We start from the raw sequence: 18,529 nt of genomic DNA on the forward strand, positions 1-18,529 counted from the left end.
CAATGAAGACGTGGAAAAGCCTGGACGGGAGCCCAGCGTCTGAGTTCTTGGAATGAGGAAGCTGTGTGCACGTGGGGCGCGGGCAGGTGGCAGCCTGTGGCTGGATTCTGAGAGCAACGATAAAGGTTGCCCCCCTCTCCCCTGGGGGACACGGTGGGCTGGGGGACCCAGACCCCTGCCCTGGCTCCTGGGCATTCCAGAGGAGGGCCCCCGGGCAGGCGCTAGGCATTTCGGAGAAGGGGGTCAGCAGCTGGGGGTGGGGGTGGGGAGGCAGGAGAGGGAAGGCTTTCTCAGAACCGGCTTGAGGAAGAGGACACAACTGGCAGGCCTCCCTCCAACCCGATGCCTGGCCAGCTCTCCCTCCTCGAAAGGCTGGCTCTCCACCCTGCCGACCCAAGAAATTGCCTCTCTCCCCCAAGGAACTAGAATGGGGTGGGGCTGCCTCCTGGGGCTCCCTCTCCTGCTCCCACATTCTCGGCAGGAGAGTGGGGTGAAGGAAGGGACGGTCCGGGCTATGCCTCGGCCGGCTGTCACATGGCTTCCTGGGCCAGGTCGGGCCAGCCGCGGCGCAGAGAGCTGGGAACTGGGTCCCCGTCCCCACTTGCTGTGTGCCTGGCGCATGGAAGATGTTCGGTGCGTATTATTTTACATGAGCAAGCGTACGGAGGACCCAGGAGGAGTTTTGAGGAAATTCTAGACATGGAGTCCAGAACCTGCAGAGCACCTCTGAACTTGAACATCAGGAGAATCCAGGGCTGAGAGCGAAAGAGCCGCATTTCCCTCAGGCTCGGCCTCAAGAGGAAGAACGTGAGAGAGAGGCAGCCAAGGTCAGCGTCACCCAGAGAGGGAGGCTGAGCAGAGCCAGGCAGGCTGCTCCCGGCCGCACTGAACTGAACTGAACGGAGCACAAGAGACGGGGAGACGGGGTGCCTGGGGCCAAACTCTCAGGACTCCGGTCCTCTGTCCCCTCCGGCTCCAGGGCTCCGCGGGACCCTGGCACCCACCCTCCGCAAACTCCAGGATGCCTGGTGGTTCCGCTTTCGCATGCGAGTCTTGGCACCACCCTTCAACCATCCCTCCCGTCCTGCATGTCACACTGATCAAAATAGCCTCACGGCAAAATCGCTGCCATCGTGGCTTACAGTTTCCTGAAAGGAGACCATCTGCAAGTGCCACTAAAGAATAATAATAAAGGTCCTAACCGGTTTGGCTCAGTGGATAGAGTGTCAGCCTGTGGACTGAAGGGTCCCAGGTTCGATTCCAGTCATGGGCATGTACCTTGGTTGTGGGCACATCCCCAGTAGGGAGTGTGCAGGAGGCAGCTGATCAATGTTTCTCTCTCATCGATGTTTCTAACTCTCTATCCCTCTCCCTTTCTCTCTGTAAAAAATCAATGAAATATATATGTTTTTAAAAAAGAATAATAATAAGGAAGCAAAGTAAAGGCTGGAAGAACATGGGGGTGTTCAGGAGGGGACACTGGGACAGAGACCCTAAGCCAGTGAGGAGGAGCCGGCGGTGGCTGGGGAGGAGCCTGCCAGGCAGGGGAGGGTGGCGAGTGCAGGGGCCCTGAGGTGGGAGCTGGGGTGGAACCACGGAAGGTCAGGGCCCTGGGAAGCCAGACGAGGCAAAGGATGGAGGCCTGTGTGAGGCCTCGAGCTTTTGCCCTGAGTGAGCGCAAGCCACTGCAGGGCCCCGAGGGGGGACAGCCATGGGCCAACAGCATCCACCAACCTGAAACTTCAGCTCTCTGTAAAAAGAGGACCTGGGAGCAGTGACCTCACAGAGTTGTGGTGAGTTTTAAATAAAATAGTTCCTACAACGGGATCTGCCTGAAAGATAGGCTGACTCAGCACTCGGAAGGTGATAACAGGTTGTTCTTGTTCCCCTCAGCGCGGGATCCCCTCTAGAACCACCCAACGGTGGTTCTAGATCCCCTCGGCCAGGGTAGCTTCCCAGGAGGAACTGGGGTTTTCACGAAGCCAGCTGGGCCCGGCCTGAAATGTTCTCCAATATTCACTCCGATGCCCAGGCAGGTGTCTCCCTCGGAAACACTGCAAGGCCATGACTTGGGCAGCTGCCCATGTGAGTGGGATGGACAGCAGAGCCAGGCAGGGGGCAGAGAAGAGGGGGCAGGTGCAGGGTGTCTAGGGGAGATCCGGGGGGTGCACATGGCTGCCCATTGTCACAGCTTCTCCCTCCTTCCTGACGCCATCGTCCGGGGACAGATCCAGAGTACCCCTGCTGGCTGGCATGCTGCCCGTCTACCACGTGCTCGGGCAGCCAAGGCAGGCAGGCTCTTCTCACTGGGTCCCTGGTCATGAACGGAGTCACCGTCCTCCCTAAATATGCGGCTCAGGGCTTGGCCGGGACCTCTGAGATCCCAGAGTAACCCTTGCTTTGAACCAGAAGCAGCCTGTGGCTGTTGAGGCAGCAGAGGGGACGGCCATTGACCAAGCACCTGCCGTGCACAGGCCCTGCTCATCCGCTCCTCTCTGGAGGAGAGCGTTGGTGCTCCCTCTCAGATCCCCCAGACTCCCCAGATCTCTTTAGCGGGCCCTCCCCCGCCTGCTGTGGCTTTCCTTTCTGTTCACTCTCCCTTGGGTGACTGCCCCAGGCTATAGGAACTGCTTTGCCTGCAGAGCTGGAAGTATCTGGAAGTTTATCCCCCCAAAGAGGCCCTTAGCCAATGCCTGGGGTACAGGAGAGTGAGGTCCCAGCTCCCTTACCTCTGATGGGGACGACCCTGAGGTGTAACTTACACTCCAGAGTCCCCTGGGGGACAGGCATCCTCTGCCCTGCGTTGCCTCTTCCTCTCCTGTCCTGCTTCCCCCAGTCCCTCTCCTGTACCCCCCAGGGGGGAGCGGGGGAGGCACTCCCTCAGGGACTCCGCCCGAAATCCCCATCTCAGGCTCTGCTTCTGTGGAACTCCACCTCAGACCCCTCCCAGGTGATGACAGCACTAGGAATCACAATAGCGAACACTCACTGCCTGCTTACTACGTACAAAATATTGTCTTACGTGTTTTATAGTATCAACCTCACAGCAACCCAGTGAGGTAGGTACTCCCATGATCCCCATTCCACAGACGAGGAAACCAAGGTACAGGGAGGTCGGTCCATTGCCGTGGGGATGCTGTTGTTAGCTTCACACAGTTAAGGGCCCCAGACAGGAGACGTACTTGCTAGCCCTTGTGATAAGGGGGGAGTGCACGCATATACCCACAGACACAGGATAAACATGCACTCACGTGCTCACATTTTGAGGGCTCACGGGCCAAGCCGCAGCACACACTGTGCCTGGCCCTGGGCAGGCATTTGGAGACTGTCCATGACACGGCGTGGCTGCAGACCAGGCCAGGCCACCCCACCGAGCCACGATCTGTTTGTCCTTATGGGTTCATTGCGGGCAACCCTGGGGCAAGTTCTTGTCCGGCCCCTCCCTCACATCCAAGGGGACTGGGCACAGGCCTTGGGTCTCCAGATGCAAATGCCATCCTCATAAAAGTCTGCTGAATAAATACCCAAATTACTTCGGGCCTAAAGGTGGGGCCAGAAACTAATCAGGCTCCACAGAACCAGAGTTTTGGTGGTGAAAACCAAATACCCACATACACAGGCACATGCAATTGAATCAACAAAAAATATGGTAACTTCTGAACAAACAAAATCATAATCAGATCCAGAACTGAGGCACCAGGGCCCCCACCGCAGGCCGCCCGCTTTGCCAGGAGCCCCGGGGTCCCCGACACGCAGGACGGAGACCCTGGGTCTAGAAACGCACAGTCTACCTTGGCCGGGGTCTTGGGTGGGGGGGTGCCTGGGGAGCATCACATCCGGGTCCCAGGAGAAGGGAGTGCCCGGCAAAGAGGGGCACATTTACATTCTCGACTAAACAGCCGAGCGAGCGCATGAGTGCCCTGTGAGCCAGCTCTGCTCCACCCTGCCCCAGGAGCCCGCCCAGCTCAGCTGGTCACTGGGGCCCAGACACACCCAGCAGATCTTCTCTCACCGCGTCCACCCCAGGCCCAAGCCCTTTCAGGTCAGAGTCAGAAAGAAGGAGAGCCCAGCCATGTCCGCCAGGAGGGTTCAGTGAGAGAATGCTGATCCCCGCCTGAGTCCCTCCTGCCGCCCCCACGGGGCTTCCCCTGTGCGTGGGGACAGGCGGCCCTCCTTGTCGGGTGGAGGACATCGATGTACCCTTTGTCACAAGCCCCTTAAGGAGAAAAAGCCATTCAGACAGGGCGGCAAAGGTTGGGATGATTCATTACCAGGCAGGCAGCAGCCCCGCGGACTCCTTCTCCCTGTCCTGTCCTTCTTTGGGGGAGGGGGGAGGGGCAGCCAGCCTGCTGGGAGCCCCCACTCCTCCTCTCAGAGCTTCTTGTGGCATGAGACTCAAGCAGGTCCAGCCTGATGGGGCCTCATGGCTCTGGGGGTCCCTGCCTGCAATGTCCTCTGAGAAGTGTGCCTCCAAGGCCCAGGCAGAGTGGCCAGGAGGGTGCCTGCAGCGGCCCAGACGGGCGGGCGGAGTCCTTTCCTCGGGGCTGCAGACGCCTGCAAGGGCTCCGCTCCCCAGCCCTCTGCTCCCTTCTCAGACCAGAGATGAGGGCCCTGTGCCCTGCAGAGTGCCAGGCACACGATGGGCGATGCAGATGCTACCCATTAACTGTCAGGTGGCCTCCATCCACTTCAGACCCCCCCCCACACACACACACACACCCCAGGAGAGTGACTGGGGCCAGAGGCTCCGGGACTGGAGAGCCCCGTGCTCCTGGCCCTGCTGTAGCTGCCCTCCCTCCCACTCCTGCATGCCCCTGCTGAGCCACCTCTCCCCCACGGGCCCTGACCTGTGACTGCCCTCCCTTCCTCCCCCTCCACTGTCCCCTCCATTCTCTCCTCCTCATTTTTTTTTCTCTTTCCCCGTTCCTCTGTCTCTTCTCCCTTCTCCCTGTCCCCAGGCAAACGAGTAGCCGGTTGGCCGTCACCATATGCTGACGTTAAGTGCCAGGTAGAGGCGTGTGCCAGGGGCTCGGAGTCCCTGACCAGCCTGCGAAAGGAGGAAGGCTTCCCAGAGCAGGGGCTGTTGAGATGAGTCTTGACAAATGTGTGCGGGTTTATGAAAAGGGGGGCAGGGGGAGAGTGTTGCTGCTCAAAAGAACAGCACCTGCAAAGGCTGGTGGGGAGGGGCTCAGGGATCCAGGGAGCTGGAGTGGAGTTACAACGGGTCTTCTTCGCCTCCTCCTGCCCAGGCGTGCGGGTTTATGAAAAGGGGGGCGGGGGGGAGAGTGTTGCTGCTCGAAAGAACAGCACCTGCAAAGGCTGGTGGGGAGGGGGCTCAGGGATCCAGGGAGCTGGAGCAGAGTTACAACGGGTCTTCTTCGCCTCCTCCTGCCCAGGACCTGTCCCTCCCTCCCTTTGCCCTGACGCTCTAAGGGCCTGGGTTGAGGGTGTCTGGAGTCAGCGCCTGGCTCCACCACCTGTAGGGGCACTGCCAGTCTGTCTGCCCAGCCTCCCACCCTGTCTCCATCAGCACCGGGTGGGAGCAGCCCAGTCCCCGCTACTTGCACTCTGGCAGAACTGCCACCCGCTGTCCCAGGTACCTAGCCACAGGGAAGGCCTGGGATCAGAGATGGCCAATCCCAGAATCCCATCCCCTTGGCCAGAATGGGTGGTCCCAGGATGAACACGTGGTCAGGGGCAGAGAGCTGCTCCGTCGCCCAGTGACGGGCAGTGACAGGGTTTCGGTGGAAATCGAGATGATAATACACACAACGTAAAGTGTTTGACTCAATGCCTCCCTTGGCGCTCAATTAATGTTACCTTTTGTTTCTATTTTTCTTTCCTCCCCAACCACACACCCCAGAGATCCCAGGCTAGTCCAGGCCTCTCGTGTCACAGGAGGGACATGGAGGCCTGGAGGGAGACCAGGCCTTGCTCCCCGCCTGTCTCCTGACTCCTGGCTGCTCCACAGTGGACGGTGTTCTCTCCCATGGTGGCTGGGGTGTGCGTGACTGTCTCCTGCGAAGACTCCGCTCAGAAGACACTGACCCCTCAGCAGACGGTGGCTTTGCTGCGGCCAAGCAGAGAGCCTGCCGCCTGGATGTCCGCTGAGCGAAGACCCCTGGGTGCCTCCCACCCCACGGACCCCACCCCCAGCTCTCCTCCCACTCCTGCCCCCTGGGTCCTGGCTGCTGCGAGTCCATTCTGCGTTCCTGCCCGGCCACAGCCTGGCACAGGAGCCACCGCGGGCCATGCCAGGCCTCTGGGGTCATTCTGCCCAAACCACCGCATGTTTCAGAGTAACCTCCGCTGTTCCCGTGGGAGTGGGACAACCAGGAAAAGGCCTCAGAAAACCAACCTGGGAGGCTTTTCAAACAAAAGAGTGTGATTTCCTCCAGGGGAGGGGAGGGGAAGGACTAAAGTACCCCCCGCCGAACTCCTTGGCTCCAAGCGCTCAGTCACTGTCTTGGGTGCATTTAGTGGTTTGGCAACCGTGGGTGTATTTTAAAATCTGCTGTCCAGGCAGAGAGACAAAGGAGGCTGGTGTGGGGCCAGGGGAGACCTCAGAGGACGGGGGTACTCATCTTGTTAAAAATAGCCCACCCCACGGCTATTTCTATTGAGCTTGGCAAACAGAGCTGTATGATTTTCCCTTTTTTCGGCCATGCTTTGCTTGGACCATCTGATAAAAATAGTAGATAACAAGCTCAAAAAAAGCTGGGGATATTTTTACATGTGAGCCCCACTCGGAGCGGGACTGAAGCGGGGTGGCCAAGAAGCCGAGAAGCCCTGGGTAGTTGGGTGGGGGCAGGGTCGGTGCCCACAGAGGACCAGGGAGAAGGAGGTCAGAACTCAGCCAGGGAGGAGACGCGGGCAGGGATGTCATGCTTTCTCCTATGTCCACAGCTCAGGGTCAACAAACAGAAGCTGGGCTCTCCTGACCCACCGTGGACTTGGCTGTTTCCCAGGCCCTGCTGGCCCCAGCCCTGACTTTCAGCATTGTTCCCACCACCCTCCCCAGAGGTGGGAGCTGGGCTGGAGAGGAAGCAGGCGCTGGGCATATCTCTGGGCTGGATTAGCAGTGCCAGCGCCCAGGGCAGGGAAAAGACCTTCTGGAGAAAGACCTGAGGCCCGAAGCTGAGGCTCAGATGAGGAAGGGTCAGGCCTCCCAGACTGGACAACTGGCCCATTCAGGAGGCATCATCAGCCCACGGCTTCACGAGGCTGAGACTTAACCCAGAGTGGCAGCACCCTGGGGACGTGAGAGAGCCCTGGTGTGTGTGTGTGTGTGTGTGTGTGTGTGTGTGTGTGTGTGTGAGTGTGTGTGGGCACGCGCAGTGGCCATGCACACACTGTCTAGGGTGCACTCCCGGACAATGGCGGCCTGTGGAAGTCAACGCTGGTCCCCATCACAGCCACCACCCTGAGTACAGAGTCTGCCCTGAAGGACCAGGACCTGGAGGAACCGAGTGTGGAGACAGCAGGGGCTGACGCTGTGGGAGGCTCCAGGGCAGGCAGCCGGCCAGAGGGAGGGGCTGGGAGACCCCCAAGGGCCGGCCTCCACGCCAGGAGACAGGCCTCTTCTTCCCTCCCTGGGGATCAGGGCCGGACCCAGCGCACACACCAGCTCCCAGAGCGCCAAGCAGCGCTGTGGGGCCAGTGGGGGGGGGGGAGCACTGGATGAGCTCTTTGTAATTTGGGCCCTTAAGTGTATAACTGGGGACTCCCCATAGGCAGAGGTGGGTCTCCCCACAGCCCCATAACCCACAGCTGCAAACTTCCTGGAAGTGACAAGCTTATGAGACGACAAGCCAGAAGCTCAGCACAGAAACCCGAGAAAATTTTGGACTCACCTCCCTGCCCCCATCCCTGTTCTCACCAGAACTGATCCAATCTCCCTGCGGGGGGTAGGGGGGACCTTTAGAAAACCACATTCACATTCCCCACAATGACCTTAACAGGTTGGCAGGACAACCCATTCCCATTTAGAAGATGGTAAACTGATCCACACAGCATGCCAGGGGCACCGCTTCCTGCTGCCCAGGCCCCTTAGCCCAGCCAACCTGGAGGGGCAGCCCCTCTTCTTCCAGCTCCTGCAGCCCTGAGCCGGGCACAGCCCCTGTCCTCTCCCAGGCAAGGAGGCAGGCACAGACTCACTAAGGAGGGGTGCTTGGGGCCTGGCACAGCCTGGCCTCTGCCACCCAAGAGATGGCCAGAGCAGCGGGGCACTTGCCGGTCAGAGCACCGGACAGCGAGTCAAGAGTCCTGGGCGGGCTTTGTAGCAACTTACGGTGTGACCTGAGGAGAACCACCTCCTCTCTCTGGCCCTCGCCTTTTTTAAGAACTGCTCCTCTAGAAGGAACGTTTTTAAGCACAGCCACTGGCACACAACTGCTTTGGTGTTTTGAATAAATAAATGGAAGTCAGTGCGAGGGGGCCACGGGGCTGGCTGGACCAATCCCTTCTGGGCCTGTCAGGTCAGGCTTCTAGGCCAGTGGCCCCCAGGAAGGCAAATGTCCCCAGCTGCCCCCAGAGCCATCCCTTGTCTAGCATAGCCATGGCCTGTCCACAGCTGGGAGAGCCAGCTCCACAGGCCCCGCAGCCACCAGCGCCCGCCCTGGGTCGGTTCCCCATCATTACCTCCAGCAGTCAACCCGAGGGCCACATGCCTCCCAGGGAGCGCAGTGGGCTGTCAGGCTCCGGCTGTCCTGGGCACTGTTGACTTTGCAGGAGCAGCTGGAAGCCCGAGTGGGGCCGGGGGGAGGAGCAGGGCTGGACCCAGCAGCTGGACTAGCAGGGCCAGTTTCTCAGCTGAAACTTCAACGCAGGTAAAAGGTAAACAAATAAACAGGAATCCTGGGCAAAGGTGCCCAGGAGTGAGGGCAAGAGACAGGCCCGAGGGGACGGAGCCCATCTGAGCCCGAAGATACTGGGCATTTAACTGTGTATAAACCTCTCTCCCCCTGAGCCAGCTGACTCCTCAGATCTCGGCTTTTCTGGGCTCAGTTCATTGTGCTTTGAGTACACCCGGTTCCTGAAGGCTCATAATGACTAAGGGTTGTCCCTGAATGAGCACCGAAGGTGTGCTGGGCACTGTGCTTATGTCTCAGGTAGGCACCACAGAAACCCCACCAGGTAAGGACGGGAGTATTATCATCAACCTTGTTTTCCAGATGGAAAAATAGAGGCTCAGAAAGGCACACAGCTAGAGAGTGGCAGAGCTGGGATCTGACCGCCTTCTTTCTGTGCACTCCTCACACGGCCACTTCTATACCTTATCCAAGCCACCATACTCTCTTACCTGGACGGCTGCAGGGCCTCCCGCTGGTCCCTGTTCCCACTCTCCCCTTGTCCCATGTAGTGAGTTCTCTACGCATCAGCCAGAGTAAGCCTGTGGGAGTGTAAGTGAGATCACTTCCTTGCTCTGCTCACCGCATTCACGGCTGTACTGTGACTGATGAGGCCCCACATGATCGGCTCCTCTGCTACGCCCCCTCACTCTACTCCAGCCACACTGGCCTCTGGCATTGCCCCACAACAAGCATACACCTGCCCCAGGGCCTTTGCACTTACTGCGCCTGTTGCCTAAAATGCTCTTCTCCATATTCTCGTATCCATGTGACTTACTCCTTCAGGTCTCTGCTCAAATGTCACCTTGCCAGAGAAGCCTTACCTACCCTGCATAAAACACCCTACTCTCTCCTACCTCCTCTCCACCATCCTTGCCCTGGTTTATGTTTCTTCAGAGCAATTTTGGCTACTGACATGAGTATGTGCATGCTGATCTAGTTTTTTACTATCTCTACCTACCAGAATATGAGCTCCATGAAGGCAAGGGGTTTTGGGTTTTTGTGGGGTTTTTTTTGTATTTTTGTTTTAATATTGATTTTTAGAGAGAGAGGAACAAAGAGGGAGAGAAATATTGATGTGAGAGTGATTGGCTGATTCCTGCATGTCCTCCCTTCCCCACCCCACCCCCACCCCCCAGGGACTGAGCCTACAACCTGGGCATGTGCCCTGACCAGGAATCAAACCAGTAACCCTTGGGTACACGGGATGACACCCAATCCACTGAGCCACATCAGCCAGGGCAACAAGGGTTTTTATCTGTTTTGTTCATTGCTATAACCCCAGAGCCTAGAATGGTGCCTGGCACATAGTAGATGCTTAATAAATAGTTGTTGAAAAAATAAATTAAAGAATAAGTGATTCTTGAGCTGGAGTTCTTATGTGCTCTGCTGTTCCTGTATCCCGGCTCTCTGTCAAATTCTCCTTGTGGGTGCAGAGTAGGGGCCCCTCTGGCTGAGGGCTGACCTCCTCCCCCACCCACACCCAGCTCCCCTTCCCTGGCAGCATAGAAGCCTGTGGAATCATGCTCAACTTCCCTCCCTAAGCTCCTGCCAGCTGCTTGGGCCCCACTGTCAGGCACTGCTTTGAGCACTGGCTCAGACCCTGGTACACAATGGAGGCTCGACAAACGTGTGCAGCCTTATCCACACGAATGAAGGTCCACTCACCCAAACTGTGTTGGATAACCAGGTTCCTGGCTGACCCTCAGCTGGGGCGGGCTGCCCTGGTTCACCCAGCCGGCACCCCCACGGCAGCAAAGGGCCCTTCTGCCATTCATTCCCTGCTCTTGCCTGCCCCGGCGGCGGCATGGAGTCCTCTCCGGGCAACCGACATTCTACCTCAGCCAGTTGCAGCCCGGGCCCCGCCTTGGTTTCCTGGTCTGTAAACAGGGAGCCAGGGCGAACCTCTAAGCAAACCTAGATTTGTTTGGTTCCTTCAGGGTACTCTCCACTTTACAGAGTGATTCACCACGGAGCTCTTTAAATAGCCAGTGACCTCACGGCTTAGAATATAGGATGCAACTTACAAAATAATTCTGATATGGGGCTAGCTCCCCGACGAGGTACTGGCCACACCAGTACCCGCTGTCCCAGGGAGGTCTCTGGGAGACCGGGGAGGAGGCCAGTGTATTAATAGAAATTTGACAGGTTCTTTATGCGAAGTTGAGGGGGCCTGGTCCCTCTCGGGCCACCGGTCTGTGCCCTGAGGGCTGTGGGGCTCAGTCTGGGTTCAGCATGCTCTGGGCATTGCAGGCATTCTGAGGGCCAGGGTAGTCGGTGCTGGGCCGAGGCGGGGGTGGCTTAGGGGGAGCTTCTGCTGGACCCTGGCAAAGGTGTGCGTCCGGTAACCCTGGCTGCCCTTCTGGCATTCCCTGGACAGGGAGCATGAGGCCTCTGGACTGGGGAAAGAAAGGGAGGTCTCTTGGTGTGAGTTAAGGCCTGCCATGTGCGAGGCGCCACTTGGTTCTTCATCTATCAAGCATTTATAGGGCCTCGTATGTGCCAAGAGCTGGTAGAAGTATGCAGAGCAAGTCCTGGGGGAGGTCATGGTCTGTGGAAGAAGCAAGTACGAGCCTAGTACAGGGCTGGCACTTGGTAAGGCCCTGGGAGGCACACAGGGAGGGGCTAGCTTTATAGGCCTCGCTCCAAGGCTATGGCACTGGAACCACCAGGCCTGTCTTACAGATGAGGAAACGGAGGCCTGGAGAAGCCGGTTTACAGGTGGCAGAACCAGAACCCAAACCTAGCCCTCCCGCCTCCAGGCTGGCGTGCCCACCACTCGCCCCTTAAAGTTGGTCCGTCCTCTGGGGACGCCTCTCTTCCTTGCTTTTACACTCAGACTTGGACTTGAATTTTTAGGAGAGGCAGATTTTCTCTCAATCTCCCATTTTCTCTCCTGGATCCTTTGTTTCAAGCAAAAGCGATCGTCAAGGTGAGTGGGAGTTCGAAATTCAGACCTCAGTGAGAAAACAGGTTCACTCTGGGAAAGCCACACAGGGTAATGGCTTAGCCCGAGGACTCTGGGGCCGGCCACGTGGATCCCAGCTCTGCTGCCTGTCAGCTTGTGACATTGCTTTACCTTCCCGTGCCTCAGTTTTCTCTTCTGTAAAATGGAGTGATAACAGCACCCATCTCCTAGGGCAGTGGTCAGCAAACTGCGGCTCATGAGCCACCTGCAGCTCTTTGGCCCCTTGAGTGTGGCTCTTCCACAAAATACCAACTTCTGCGCATGGGCACTCCTCCTCAGTGAGTCTGTGCCTGCCTCCTTGCCTGGGAGAGGACAGGGGCTGTGCCCGGCTCAGGGCTGCAGGAGCTGGAAGAAGAGGGGCTGCCCCTCCAGGTTGGCTGGGCTAAGGGGCCTGGGCAGCAGGAAGCGGTGCCCCTGGCATGCTGTGTGGATCAGTTTACCATCTTCTAAATGGGAATGGGTTGTCCTGCCAACCTGTTAAGGTCATTGTGGGGAATGTGAATGTGGTTTTCTAAAGGTCCCCCCTACCCCCCGCAGGGAGATTGGATCAGTTCTGGTGAGAACAGGGATGGGGGCAGGGAGGTGAGTCCAAAATTTTCTCGGGTTTCTGTGCTGAGCTTCTGGCTTGTCGTCTCATAAGCTTGTCACTTCCAGGAAGTTTGCAGCTATGGGTTATGGGGCTGTGGGGAGAGCACTGTACGGGAGTATTATACCACATGCGCGCCCGCACGTGGTATTTTGTGGAAGAGCCACACTCAAGGGGCCAAAGAGCCGCGTGTGGCTCTCGAGCCGCAGTTTGCCGACCACTGTCCTAGGGTTATGAGAGAAACCTTGAGTTAGTTAGTCTATGTCCTGCACAACCCCTCAACAGTGCAGGACATAGAGAGTACCAGACAGCATTAACATTAGGGTAAGTAGGATTTTCAGCAGCATGTCTGACCTTTGATGAATGGACTCAGAGCTTTTACATTAAAAAAAAGATACAGGAGCTGCGGGAAGCGGAAGTCCCGCCTTTCTCGCGCTTTCTCTTCAGAGGCCGAGGCAACCGGAGGACAGGAGCCTTCTGAGAGCGCAACCACCGCCACCATGAGCCTTCTCAACAAGCCCAAGAGTGAGATGACCCCGGAGGAGCTGCAGAAGCGGGAGGAGGAAGAGTTGAACACGGGCCCACTCTCCGTGCTCACGCAGTCCGTCAAGAACAACACCCAGGTGCTCATCAACTGTCGCAACAACAAGAAGCTCCTGGGCCGGGTGAAGGCTTTTGACAGGCACTGCAACATGGTGCTGGAGAATGTGAAGGAGATGTGGACCGAGGTCCCCAAGAGTGGCAAGGGCAAGAAGAAGTCCAAGCCAGTCAGCAAGGACCGCTACATCTCCAAGATGTTCCTGCGCGGGGACTCGGTCATTGTGGTCCCGCGGAACCCACTCATCGCTGGCAAGTAGGGGCTTGCTCCCTGCTGTCAAAACTCACTCCCCCGTCCTGCAAAGACCCTCCCTTTGACACGAGAACAATAAAAGCCTGGTGTGTTTGTTTGTTAAAAAAAAAAAAAAAAAGATACATTATTGCATGGCCAGTGTGGCTCAGTGGTTGAGCATCGACCTATGAACCAGGAGATCACGGTTCGATTCCCAGTCAGGACACATGCCTGGATTGCGGGCTCGATCCCCAGTGTGGGGCATGCAGGAGGCAGCCAATCAATGATTCTCGTCATTGGTGCTTCTAGCTCTCTATCTCCCTCACTGAAATCAATACAAATATCTTTAAAAGAGAGAGAGAGAGAGGCATTATTGCAAATTCCTACTCATTCTTCAGAACCCATTCAAACATGACCCCTCTTCCAAACCGTTGCTAGAGTGTTTGTTCTTCCTGCTTAGGGCTGTCATAGGAATTTGTATCCCTCAAGTATGCAAAGTAGGGAAGGGGAAGAGAATTCATGTCGCTGTGCACCTATAACAAACACCAGGCTCTGCTAGGCCGTGTCTAGAGTTTATCTCATTTATTCTCCACAGTGACACTGAGAGATAATTCCCCCTTTTTAAAAGAGGCAAGTGTCTGAGTGAGCCAGAAATCAAACCCACTTAGCATGGATCACAATGGCTTTCGTTCTTGGTTACAGGTCTGCCTCCCCCGCAAAGCTGGTAGCATTCAGGAATCTTTCATCCAGAGTGGTGACAGAGGCAGTGTTCTGGGAGGAGAGGTGTCTACTGTTCATCACTCATCAAGAAGATTTGCTCCCCAAAAGGTTAAGAACTCACTTCCCACTTCTTTAGACGTCCAGAGCCTGGCAAAAGGCCAGATACTTGTCAGGTACTCAGATGCATTTATTGAGTGAGTGAGTGAGTGAGTGAGTGAATGAATGAATGAACGAACGAATGGACTAACGAACAAACAAACAAGGCAAACAGTGCAGAAGGGATGGGTGGAATCAAAGAGTCTGAAGGAAGCAGGATCCCTGTCTTGCTTCTCTTTATTGCTCTGGGAGAAAACCAGCAGCAGGGGAAGTAGAGCCCTGGTTGCAGGGGGTTGTGGTGGAGGGTAAGAGCGAGCTGTTTTGCTTGGCCTTTCCCCACTGGCGAGCGAGCAAGCCCTTCATGCTCCTCCTCCCTGGTCAAGCCGCACCCCGGGGCCCACTCCTCCACACCTGACCGCTCTAGAGGAGGCCCTCTCCGCACCACTGGAGAGGCCGAGTACCCTCTTCCTCGGTGCCTGCCCTCCAGTCTGGGAAGGAGGGCTGAGTGGATCTGGTGGGGCCTTCCTGCCTGCTGAGGGCCAGTGGGGGCCTGGCACACAGTAGGTGCTTGGTCGTAATGGCAGGGAGCCCAGCCTAGCTTTCAGCCCCAATGGGCCCTGAGAGGCCCCGAGCACCAGGCCCCGGAGGCGCTCCCTCTCCGCCCCCTAGTCTGCAGCTGCTCTGCTCTTCAGCACTCAGTGGCCCTCGTCAGTGTGGACTTTTCCAGGGCCCCGAGCCCAAGTCCATAAACACCCTCCTGGGGTCACTGCCCCCAGGACTGGAAGCGCTGGCTTCCCCATCAAGGGCCCCAAAGGGAAAATGGCCAGCGGGGTAAGGGGCAGTGGCCAGAGTCTCGGTCACTCTGCCTGCGGCTGGCGTCCTGTGGGGTGCCGGCTGGCAGGGCACCTCCCTCTTCCCCACACGGAGCTGGCAGGGCAGCCGGTCCGGCCTTCTCCAGCCACAGCCTACAGAAAGCATGTTCCCCTCAGAGCCACGGCCACTGGCCAGTCCACTGGGGACATCCCTCAGGGAAGGGAGTGGAGGGAGGGGTGAGTCCAGCACCCAGGCTGGCGCACTGTGGCGGGCCACCCAGCTCTGCTGACCGGTGGTTTTCACGTCTGGCTCCCTGTGGCCCAGACGGCCCCAGCATGTCACTTGCGGGGGTGGATGAGTAGGCGCCTGCCCAAACTCGAACTCACAGCTGGAGTTCCCAGAGGCTCCGAGGCAGGGCCCTAGGCGGAGGGATGGGGAGAGAAGAGAGGCCTCTGAAGCCTGAGCAGGCCTCCCGGGTGAGGCCCACACGCAGGGCAAGTGGGGAGGGTACTAGACTTGGTGCTGCTGAGCCAGAGAGACCAGGAATACCGGGACTACCAGAGGGGCAGGTCCATCTGCAGGACCCTGGAGGAGGGGAAGCAGGAATGGGGAGAGAGCCTGGGGGAAGAGAGAGGGGAAGACTCTGCCAAGGGCAGCAAGCACACTCCCACCCTCTCAGGCTCATCTCCTGACCCTCCCATCCCCAGCAAGCTTCCCAGAGAGGCCCAGGGCTCTCCTGCCTCAGGCCCTTTGCTCAAGCCCTTTCCAACCCCTCTCAAGACACCATCCTTTAATGCCAGCTCCCAAGTTGCCCCCTCTGCAGTCTCCCCTGGCTCCCCCAGCTAGAAACGTTTCCCACCAGAAGTGCCCTTTCCAACCCCTCTCAAGATGCCATCCTTTAATGCCAGTTCCCAGTTTCCCCTCTGCAGTCTCCCCTGGCTCCCCCAGCTAGAAACAGGGTCCCTCTGAACTCTCAGAGCACGTGGTTTACACACCCCGTTTTTTCTGCTTTGCCTCAGACATATTCATTAATTCAATCACCAAACATTATTTAAGCAGCCTCTGTATCAGGTGTGGGGGGGCACTGAGCAGTTAGACTCGGTTCCTGCGCTCAAAGGAGATGGTGGTCGTGGGCAGATTGCAACATAAGCAAACAGCCCTTCTGCTGGAATTCCGTTTAACACGCCTCTAAATGAACACCTCCCAGAGCTGGGCAGGAGCGTGCACTTTTGAAACATAGTCCTGGCGAACGAAGAGACCAGGACAACGAGGAGAGCTCAGCGCCAGGGGCCTGGGGGCGGCAGGGCCGAAGCTGAGCAGGCCTCAGCGAGGACAGAAAGTGGGGAAGGGCTTTCCAGGCCCAGGGGACAGCATCTCAAAGTACAGACTTAGCAAGTTGGGCACTTTGGGGTTGGGGTTCTGTTTAGCTGGAGCCATGGAGGGTGTGAGAGCCGTGTTGCTGGGCAGGTGGGCTGGAGCCGAGCGCCAAGGCAACCACGCCTGGAGCTGGGTCCATGGCAGCTGTTCTCCGCAGGCCATTCTCTGCCCTCTCTGCTCTGGGAGACTGACTCCCATGGCTACCTCGCTCTCCTGCCTGCTGGCTTCTGATGCAATGGAGCCAACTGGAGGACACACGGCAGACTACCTGAGAGTCATCTCAGATAATCTCAGGAGGAGGGAGAGGCCCTGCAGCCAGCAGCCTCGCTGGGCCACAGTGTGTCCCTCTATCCACAGCCACCGATCCAGGCAGGTGACCCCTCTCCTGCAGCAACAGCTGCCTCCCCAGCTCCTTCAGGCCGAGCAGCCCTGCCCCTGCCCCAGCTCTTCCCTGGGCTGCTCTGTCCCACATGGGTTCACTCAGCTCTGCTCACACCCCTGTAGAGAGCCCTGCATCCAGCTCTTGTTACCCCATTAAGAGAGCTTCAGAGGCTGTTGGGGTCCCTGACCCATCGGGACTTGATATTGGAGGCCTTGGAGGAATACCAGAGGGTGTTAGACGGAGAAGGGGCCTTAGGACGGAGGCTCCCAGGCTGTGCTTGTGGGCTGGAGAGGAGGAGGAAAGCATTGTGGAGGAGCAAAAGCTCCTGCGGCTGCACAGAGGTAGGAATGTGAGGAGGGCAGGCCCTGGGAACTAAACGTGAAAAGGCCCAAGGAGTAGGGAGAGGGGCAGGCAGGGGGAAAGGGCCTCACTGTGCTCAGAAGTTCGCTCTTGATCCCATAGCTGGTCGGGAAGCCAGACGTTTTAAGGCATGACACAAGTCAAGTTCACGCAACTCCCCGGTGGCCTGTTGGGGGTGGGTTGGGTGGGGGACTGGATGAGAAGCCAGAGAACCTGCGAGGGGCCTGCTGGAGGAAGCAGCCGTGCGGGGGGAGGAGGGAGCTTGGAGGACTCGGGACTTTGGAAGGCAGACTGACAGGACCTAGATGATGGCTGTGGTAAGAAGGGAACTGAGTAGAGTTGTGACTTGGCTCACATCTTGGGGGAGCAGGGAAGTCAGAGGAGGAGCAGGTCTGCAGCAGAGAGGAGGACAATCAAGGGGGGAGGGTCTGGGAGAGAGAGGGGAGGGCTGGAGACAGGAGCTGCGGGATGTGCTTGAGGCCAAGGTGGTGGCAGGAGCTCCTGGCGACCATAGGCAGAGGGAAAGGTCAAAGAAACCAAAAGGCAAGAGAGTCCTGGGAACCGAGGGAAGGACATCAGCTAGTGTAGAAAGAGCCGGTCCACTCTGCAGGGCATTCTGCCCTGCCCTGGGCAAATGCCGCCTGCTGCCTGGGGCGGGCATCCCACCACGTCCAGGGCCCTTTGGAGCAAGATAGCCCCGTGGGGTTCTGCACTACGGAGTCTCTGAGTCCCTTTGGGGAACGAGGACAAACACTTCTTGAATTATTATCTTATGTAACTCTCATATACACTACCTCAGGTAGTAACTTGGCCACGTAGCTGGTAACTGGTTAGGGCAGGGTTCCAACCTGGGCAGTCTGGCTGCTTAGCTCTGCTGGTTCTTCAAGGCTGACCATGCTGCCCACTCGGTGATGTGGAATCGTGTCTCCAGCCAGTGGCCTTGTGGTCATGCACATCTCACCCGCTCTCCTTCCATATCGGCGCTCACTTCCTCCCCAGGGCAGCTCCTAGCGCTGCGACATCTGGGGCTCTGAGTAGCCTTGCCTCCCTTGCTCTCCCCCATTCGTATAATCTTGCCAGTGGGGGTGGCCCCCGCAGAAACCCACTCCATGCTCCACAGGACTGCCTCTCCTGGGTTTGAAGTCTGTTCTCACAGCTCCCACTTCTCATCCCCATCTCTGAGCTGGGGTTTCAGGGTCCCTCTCCAATCCTGTTTCCCAATCCTCAGGTTCTGAAAAACTGAAACATAAGCAAAGCCTCATGGGAATTTAGAAGCAGGCTCTGCTTCAAATAAATTCAATATGTGAAACTGAAACCAATGATGACTGATGCCGACTTCCCATCTTCCTCTCCTTCCAAAGTTGCTCGTTGCAGCCCCAGGGCTGGTGGCATGGTGGGGCCCGGGGCCCCTCCCGACCCTGAGATTCTGGGGTTCTGGGGAGTCCCTATAACCTCCCCAAGGCCACAAGGTCTCCCCTTGAGATGGTTCTAGCCCTTCTTCTTTCCTAGTCCTACAGACTAGGATTTAATTCCGCCCCCCCCCCCCCCC

The 18,529-nt window shown here is 57.8% G+C and overlaps 1 protein-coding gene across 1 annotated transcript; it reads left to right on the plus strand.

Annotated features, from left to right (window-relative positions):
• The first annotated feature begins 12,843 nt into the window (after positions 1-12,843).
• On the plus strand, positions 12,844-13,354 carry LOC102263773 (small nuclear ribonucleoprotein Sm D2). The gene has a single exon (XM_005860965.2). It carries the CDS (start codon positions 12,904-12,906, stop codon positions 13,258-13,260), a length of 357 nt encoding a protein of 118 aa, XP_005861027.1. The 5' UTR covers positions 12,844-12,903; the 3' UTR covers positions 13,261-13,354.
• The last annotated feature ends 5,175 nt before the right edge of the window (positions 13,355-18,529 follow it).

The sequence above is a fragment of the Myotis brandtii genome, unplaced genomic scaffold (genome assembly GCF_000412655.1).
Source record: "Myotis brandtii unplaced genomic scaffold, ASM41265v1 scaffold143, whole genome shotgun sequence".
In the NCBI taxonomy this organism is placed as follows: domain Eukaryota; kingdom Metazoa; phylum Chordata; class Mammalia; order Chiroptera; family Vespertilionidae; genus Myotis; species Myotis brandtii.